The sequence below is a fragment of the Equus quagga genome, chromosome 7 (assembly GCF_021613505.1).
Source record: "Equus quagga isolate Etosha38 chromosome 7, UCLA_HA_Equagga_1.0, whole genome shotgun sequence".
NCBI classification, from domain to species: domain Eukaryota; kingdom Metazoa; phylum Chordata; class Mammalia; order Perissodactyla; family Equidae; genus Equus; species Equus quagga.
Genome location: NC_060273.1, coordinates 23,611,179 through 23,618,861, shown reverse-complemented (window position 1 = coordinate 23,618,861; position 7,683 = coordinate 23,611,179). Strand labels below are relative to the sequence as shown.

Below are 7,683 nucleotides of genomic sequence, written 5' to 3'. Positions count from 1 at the left end.
CCGCCAGGGGGAGCAGGGCGCGCGGCGGCGGGCAGCCCGGTAGCCCCAAAAAAGGAGCGGGAAGCCGGAGAGGAGCCAACTGGGAGACAGTAATCCACAGCGAAACGCGCGCTGCGGCCACAACAGGGCGCGCGAAAGGAACATGGGCGTGGCCTGAATGTACGCGGAAAGCTCCACAGGCTGGAGGGACACTTGCTAGGGGCATCCAGGGCCTGAGGGCAAAGCTGGGAGGCGGGCTTCTCCCTCAATACCTTGTAAATATATTGCCTCTTCAAAAACAAATAAATAAGGCTTTAATAAAAGCATTCTGGGTGGAAACATACTCAAGTTCTCTCGTAGTTTTGGGGCTACTTTGTTCCAGTTCATTTCGGCAGGGTTGGCGCTGCCCGATCCCTGCCCCTAAATCATCCCGGTCTAGCAGGGCAGGATGTGAAATGATGATTGGATCGGGTGTGTCAAGTGTCCAAATGAAGGGGTTCACAAGACGGGAAGGGAGCACGGATGGGAGAGCATGCACCCCGCAGTGGCTGTGAAATGGAGGATAGGCCTCCAAGGAGCTGGCAGGACAGCGCAGTCCCAAGGGAAGACGAACTGACCAGTGTGAGGAGGGACGACTGCTTCCGCTGACTGAGGAAACAACTGAAAGCCGTGAGTCAGGATGGCACGGTTTGGGGAAAAAGTATCCTGCGGTAAGATAAAAGAGCCACAACTGTAACCGTGAAAACTGCAACCAAGACAAGGTGGCAGAAAGGGGGCTGGACACGGAGCAGCAGAGGCCCCAGCCACTAAGGGGAACATTTCAAGGCCAGTGCGGGTCTGCAAAGGCTAAGAGGAAGATGCCCTCAGGACTGGGAGGTCTCTGCTACCCAGGCAGGTGTCTGCGTAGGAGGGGTAGGGGCAGGAACTGGGCTTGTGCGCTGAGGGGTTCTCCGAAGCTGGTCATCTTGTAGGTGAAGGAAGCGGGGAGGCTCGAGGCAGTTTTTTGATTGGAGCATTATTTGAACCCGTTAATATGGCGAGGAACCACCGAGGACAGAAACGGGGCTTTGGATGCTGAAGTGGCAACAAGGATTTGCCCCAGACCAGAGAGATGCATTTTTCTTCTTTATGTTTTTTAAGATTGGCACCGGAGCTAACAACTGTTGCCAATCTTTTTTTTTCCCTGCTTTTCCCCCCCAAATCTCCCCAGTACATAGTTGTATATTTTAGTTGTGGGTCCCTCTAGTTGTGGCATGTGGGATGCCACCTCAATGTGGCCTGATCAGCAGTGCCATGTCTGTGTCCAAGATTCGAACTGGGGAAACCCTGGGCCGCCGAAGCAGAGAGCACGAACTTAACCACTTGGCCACAGGGCTGGCCCCTGCATTTCTATCTTGTAGGCCAATGGAAAGGCCAAGGGACAGAGGGACAGGAGGCCAGAGGCTGCGTGGCTGAAGGAGTTCCTGCTCTCAACTGGCTTATGCTTAGTGAGGCTGTAGAAGCTGGACAGACCGAAAAGGAAGACTGAAGTGAGCTCTCCCCAGGGTGGCAAGGATATGTTGGAATCCTGCAGTGGGAAGCAGGGCCTCTTCAAACCAGTGGTGTCAATGTGCCTTTGTGACTTTCTCACACATTCCTCATAATTCTCTGCTCTATTTCAGGAGACAAACTCTTTCAAATCTATTTTTGCTGAAACGTTAACTTGGTAGACATTTCTTTGCTGACCTTGCTTTAGTGTTACTTAGTGTTAGGCCACTCATTCTGCATTTTTTTCTCCACTATCATTTGCTGGAGTTCCATTAACCAAATGCTTTTTACTGGGGACAGGTAGTCTTATTTCACAGATGTGTGGCTTCGGTTACTCAATGCCATGGAATAAATATAGGGCATCTTTCTGGGGTATAATTTTTACACCAAGATTTTCAGGAAAAATATCTTAAGATAAAATGATACACTAGAGTATATGTAAACATTGAAAATACTTCAGCTTTTAGAGATGGCTGAGACAGGTGTCCTGTCCCTTCCAGGATAACTCGTGCACATAGCCCCACCTGCCAGAGACCTAGACACTCTCAGATGCTTCCTTTTTGCTGACCTTCCCTGGTACCAACTCCTGAGGCTTCTACTTTAGAACATCATCTATCCAAACTCTTCATCTTCCCTTCCCAACTCAGTTTGGGTCTTAGGACCAATTTTTGAACAGGTCACTGTCTCCCTACGTGAAATCTTTCATCTTCTAGTCCACTCTCTACACTGAGGCTGTTAACTTTTATTGAAATGTGAAGCTAATTATATCACTCCCTTTAAAAACATTACATATTCCACCACCACTTACACAATAATTCCTATTTCTCTGAGTTCCACCCTTGTTTATTTTTTATTTTTTTTGAGAAGATTAGCTCTGAGCTAACTACTGCCAATCCTTCTTTTTGCTGAGGAAGACTGGCCCTGAACTAACATCCGTGCCCATCTTCCTCTACTTTATACATGGGACGCCTACCACAGCATGGCTTTTGCGAAGTGGTGCCATGTCCGCACCTGGGATCTGAACTGGCGAACCCCAGGTTCCCGGGGAAGCGGAACGCACAAACCCAACCACTGAGGCACCAGGCCGGCCCCTCCACCCTTGTTGAAAATGTCCCTTCGTTATGCTCCTTTCTCTCATACTTTGAGGACTTTACCTTCTGCTTAAAATGCCCTTTCTACACCCCTCATCTACTAGCCTGGAGACTCTTCCTTTAATATTCAGTTCTAGCATCAGCTCATCTCTTCTGGGAAGTTACCCTAATTTCTCTCCCATCCATGTGCTTCTGTTTGCCATGAAGCCACCTGTACATACCTCCCCAATAGATGTAATCCCTGAGAGGTTGGGCAGTGTCTGTAGTCCTTGTTGAAACCCTGTGTTTGTACAATACACATATTAGCTGAGTTTGGAATATGTTCCAAGTCTCTTTCTAGGAGCAGAAGACTGAAATATAGTGCTCAATATTTTATCAGGTCAAAATCTAAGTTATCACAGTTTATTAATGAACAGCAACAAAAGTCTGAAACTCCCCAACTCAAATGCATGTGTGAGAAGTTCTACAATTTCAGCAATGTATCATATTTTAAGAACTCATTCCTATTTAATCTAGCCTAGGATAAAGGATAAAAGTGACAGAGAATTTTTAAGTGTTATTTTCTATGTGTCAACATGCTTATTAATACAGACTATAATCTGATAAAGTCTGACCCTAAGCATGTTGATTATTTCCATTTGGAACTGGCTAGATGAAAGAAGAAAATTTAAATTAATTTTGAATATATACCAGCAAAAATAAATATTCACTTAATGTGTTCTTATCTGTTTATGATATCAAAGATTTTCTCCCAAAATAGAGGTTCTAAGATAAACTCAAGATTCCTTTGAATGAAAAAAAAATACACCTTCTAAAACAGTCAGCTTACAAAATAATGCAGTGGACTGCTAGGCACGCTTGGTGTAACAGGAAAGTATGTTCACTGAAAACGAAATTTGAAACATGACCATAAACCTTCATGAAAAATTATAACAGCCCCTTTATTCATTTACTTTTAGCTATTTCATAAATACCAGAAGAGAAACTAGACAGTCCGTGATAAAACTTAGAAAAATTTCTTTTTCCACAAAGCAAAGCTATAAATCTTTCCCTTTGGCTCCTTCTTCCGACCCTCCTTCACTGTGTTGAAGAGATAACGAGTTATTCCAGATTTTTGGTGAGGTGGGTGGTTTCCAAACTGACTGGACTCTCCAGGTAGGCGGTTCCTGCACAGGGTTTTCCAGTCACTGGATCTATGACTTGTCCAACTTTGAAAATGATCTCAGCCAGTTCATGTTTCACATGCTTCGTTCGTGGGACAGGTAAAGCTTTGAGAAGCACGATGTCCCCAACTGTGCACTGCTGAAGAGCATCGTGAGCAAAATAGGTTTTTCGCTTATTAAAATACTGTTGAGAGGAAGAGGAAGAAATCAGTAGTTCACATACGTGATCTGGCAACGCAGTACAGAATATGAAAAAGTAATGCACAGAAAACAAGCTGGGACTCGGGGGGAAAAGGTAATATACTTAAAGAGTCTTCCAATACAAAAGTTAGCTGCTTAATTTCCGGAAAACAGCAATGACTGTTCCAGAGCTGATCCTGTCCCCAGCTCTCCAGCCTATTCCCTTCAGCACCCTTGCTCTATGAACTAGCATCCTTCTCTACGCTATTTAAAGTCCTCCTTCTCAGTGGAGCTTTTGCCTGCTTATAAACATGCTACTCTCACCACTATCTGTGTGATTTGGAACAAGTTACTCAATCACTCCAAGATCAGTCTTTTTTCCACCATAAAATGAGGCTCCAATATCCGCACCTCTCAAGTTATCAAAAGAATTAAACGTTATAACGTACGTAAAGCACTTAGCTCCACGCCTGGCTCAAAGTACTGCAAACAAGCAACAGATAATAATTAGAATCACCTATTCCTCATGACAACCCTGCTACAGCAGGTATCCCCATTTGACAGATGAGAAAAACAAGCTCAGGGAGGTAAAGTGTACAGCTAGTAAACAAGAGAGTCAGTAATCAAACTAAGGTCTTCTGATCCTAAGGCCGATGATCATGCCGACATTCTTCAGCTTGCTCCTATGTTTTTGATCCTAGATAACAAACAGCATTTCTACCTACCTGTGTGCCCAAGCTTAAATGCAGAAACATCCTTGGCATTTCCCCCTCCCTCACTTGCACATCAAGCAAATCAAGAACTCTGTCCTTTCTGAAACCTGCTTTTCCCACCCCATCCCCACTGCTCCAAGGACTGTTCAGGTCCTTAACATTTCCATCCCAGACTTCTGCAATAGCCACCTTACCCACTTCCTTACTTCCAGTCCTCACCCCATCCCTAAGTCTCCAAGTCTGTCTTTCCTTTGCGTATAGGATGAAATCCAAAATACAAGATAAAAGACCCTTCACAGTCCAGCTCCAATTGCTCTTGCATTCATTCAACAACAGTGCCTACTTAATGCTAAGCTCTGGGCTCTACTTTGCCAAACCGCTTGCTGTTCACTTAGAATGCCATGCCCTTTCATGGCTAAAGGAACTTCCACAAACTACTCATCACGGTGGGAATGACTTCCCCCGATGTGATCCTCTGGATAACATCCTTGTTGAGATTCAGCTCAGATGTCTTTTAATCGAGGATGCTCTCCTTCAGCAACAGGGGAAGGAAGAACAAGACATCTTGCTCTCTGCTCCCACAGTACTTTACACATAGAACAACTAGCACTTAGACTGAATTGAAATGAACTCTGTGTGTCGCTAGAATGTGAGTAAGAACCATGGTTAATTCACTTTGCTATACTCATGAACCAGCACAGTGCCCGGTTTGAAGCAGATGCTTGGGGCCAGCCCAGTGGCGCAGCGGTTAAGTTCGTACGTTCCGCTTCTCAGCAGCCTGGGTTCCCCGATTCAGATCCCGGGTGCCACTTGGCAAAAGCCATGCTGTGGTAGGCGTCCCACGTATCAAGTAGAGGAAGATGGGCACGGATGTTAGCTCAGGGCCAGTCTTCCTCAGCAAAAAGAGGAGGATTGGCAGTAGTTAGCTCAGGGCTAATCTTCCTCAAAAAAGAAAAGAAAAAAAAGAAGCAGATGCTCAAGGCATTTTTGACAGGCAAGTATTTTTCTGTTCACAACCCAGAACATGCTGGAGATCTATCAATCCATCTGACAAGAGGGATGTTTCTCACCTTTAATAAATAGGGATCCAGAACAAGCCTGGTCACTCTCACTTTAGCAGTTTTTTGCATTGCTGTCCCAATCACCTTCCCCACGATCCATTTGGCATGGACAGATGAACGGGCTATTGACATTATGATGTGGCTTTGGTCACCTGAAAAACAAATTTCAAAGTTAATAGTCTGGCGGTTATGACTTACCAAATGCATTTTGTCACTAGAACAGCCCAAGCTCAGAAACAGCTTTTGTTGACCTTCTGGAATCACAGCTTTAGAGACGCTTACACGTTTCACTACTTCCTTAACTCCCCTCTTTGTACTGGTTACAAAGCTGTAATTTTAATCTCTCGAAGCCTCAGTTTCACCCTCTGCAAAATGGCAATAACATCAGGGCCTGCTCACAGGAGTGCTTTGAGGATTTAACGCTTAAGGCGCTCAATAGCGCGAATAAACGCTGGCCTTTACTGATGTCCTTTCTTTCTTTCCATCCCGCCAGGCTGCCCGTCCCCAAGGCGCACAGCCCAGCTACTCGCGGCGCGCACGGCCTAGGCGGAGCGGCCAGGGGTCCTCCCCACTGAAGGAGACCTTGACTTGGGACTGTCTTCCAGATCAGTTAATACCGAGTCCATCCCGTCGGCCTAGGGACGGCTGGGATGAACGATCCCTCGGCCCTGGCCAACCCTGAGGCCAGGCGACGCCGACCCGTCTCCAGAGCTCTCGCACCCGGACGCCCCGACCCCCAACGCCACCCTCACCGCAGCTGCAGCGCGCAGCCTGCGCTCACCCCCGGGCTCTCCAGGCACGCAGCGACCGGAGCGCCGGCCGGAGCGCGATGGCGTCACGGCGCACGCAGGTCGCTCCGTCCCGGACCGCCCCTCTCATTGGCCGCGGGTCCGCTCAGCCGCGGGCGGGGTTAAAGCCAGGGCTCCGCCCACTTCCCCTTGAAAGGGGCCCAGGAGCGTTGGTGACCGGGGATGCTGACTTCTGCTTTCTCCGCGCCCGGAGGCAGGGGCGGGGGGGGGGGGGGGTGGGTTTCGGCTTTTCCTTTCGCTATTCCATTTGGTTTCCTCTCTTTCCGTTGAGCTCCCAGGCGTTGGACAAGGCGATCCAAATCAAAGGAACTTTATTAATTCATCAAACGTTGAAACCTTGTGTGCTGCTAAATACTGAGACTGAAATATTTAAGCATTTCTACTCCCACAACTGCTTTTAAGATAAACTTATGAGATTTTTATGTCCAGTAGGATTTTAGGTGTTATTTCTCGGTATCTGTGAGATGGAGAGAAGTCCGGTGTGGGTACATATGTATGTGTGCCAATTATGAAGGACTTAGATGGGCCAGAGCAGGCTGTTTGATGATGCCTTCTCACATAGAGGGAAGATTGGGCTCTTGTTTGGAAATTGATAAGAGGAACAGAAAACAATAGGCTACTGGCACAGACAATTTGAGGGCCAAAATATTCATGTGGTCAATTGTCTTTGACATTGAAACGTCTGTCTTAGCAGCTGGTGAGGGGAGGCTGGGAACAATAAGAATGCATCCATATGCTAGTGTGTCCAGCACTCATTGCTTTCTCAGCAAACGTTTATGGAACACTTATTCTCAGACTCTGTGCTAGGCACTGGGAGCAAAAAGATGAATCAAAGGGGCCCCATGCTCTCCAAAAGCCCACAGTCTACTAGGGACAGGTGACCAAAGAAACAATTATAAAACTAGCACGGATAAAGGGAGCCTTGAGAAAGGAGTGCTTAACTTTGCAGCAAGAGGAGACGATCAGTACCTAGCCCCTGGCTACGGGCCATATCTTGAGAAGAGAGGGACGTGGGATGTGGGGAGGGCATTTGAAGCAGAAAGGAGAGCATGTGCAGGGGTGTGACAGAACATAGTATGATGAGAAGCAGTCTGGTACTGCCAGAATGTAGGGTGAGGGCAAGAGTGGCAGGGATGGAAGCTGGACAGGGACAGGCCTCT

At 47.1% G+C, this 7,683-nt stretch overlaps 2 protein-coding genes across 4 annotated transcripts in view; both read right to left on the bottom strand.

The window, feature by feature from the left end:
* The window catches only part of NIPSNAP2 (nipsnap homolog 2), a 30,492-nt gene extending 30,126 nt beyond the window's left edge, over window positions 1–366 (bottom strand). The window contains exon 1 of the mRNA XM_046666469.1: window positions 352–366. Coding sequence (XP_046522425.1) covers window positions 352–366 — 15 coding nt within the window. The remainder of the gene's footprint in view (window positions 1–351) is intronic.
* Window positions 367–3,513: 3,147 nt separating this feature from the next.
* MRPS17 (mitochondrial ribosomal protein S17) lies at window positions 3,514–6,573 on the bottom strand. 3 transcript variants are annotated; one of them, XM_046666919.1, is made up of 3 exons: window positions 6,496–6,573; window positions 5,724–5,866; window positions 3,514–3,944 (listed from the first exon to the last, which is right to left on the bottom strand). In XM_046666919.1, the coding sequence occupies exons 2-3, from the start codon at window positions 5,844–5,846 to the stop codon at window positions 3,699–3,701; spliced, it is 369 nt and encodes a 122-aa protein (XP_046522875.1). In that variant the 5' UTR covers window positions 5,847–5,866; window positions 6,496–6,573; the 3' UTR covers window positions 3,514–3,698. The 3 variants fall into 3 exon arrangements, with proteins under 3 accessions (XP_046522875.1, XP_046522874.1, XP_046522873.1); XM_046666918.1 differs by lacking the exon at window positions 6,496–6,573 and adding an exon at window positions 6,332–6,460; XM_046666917.1 differs by lacking the exon at window positions 6,496–6,573 and adding an exon at window positions 6,297–6,438.
* Window positions 6,574–7,683: the final 1,110 nt, after the last annotated feature.

What these genes read in the sequence shown, in the direction of transcription:
- MRPS17 (XM_046666919.1), bottom strand. Translation starts at nt 5,846, where the DNA reads ATGTCAATAGCCCGTTCATCTGTCCATGCCAAATGGATCGTGGGGAAG. An exon ending in TGGATCCCTATTTATTAAAG is followed by an intron (nt 3,945 to 5,723) that starts GTGAGAAACATC and finishes TCCTCTCAACAG; the next exon opens with TATTTTAATAAGCGAAAAAC.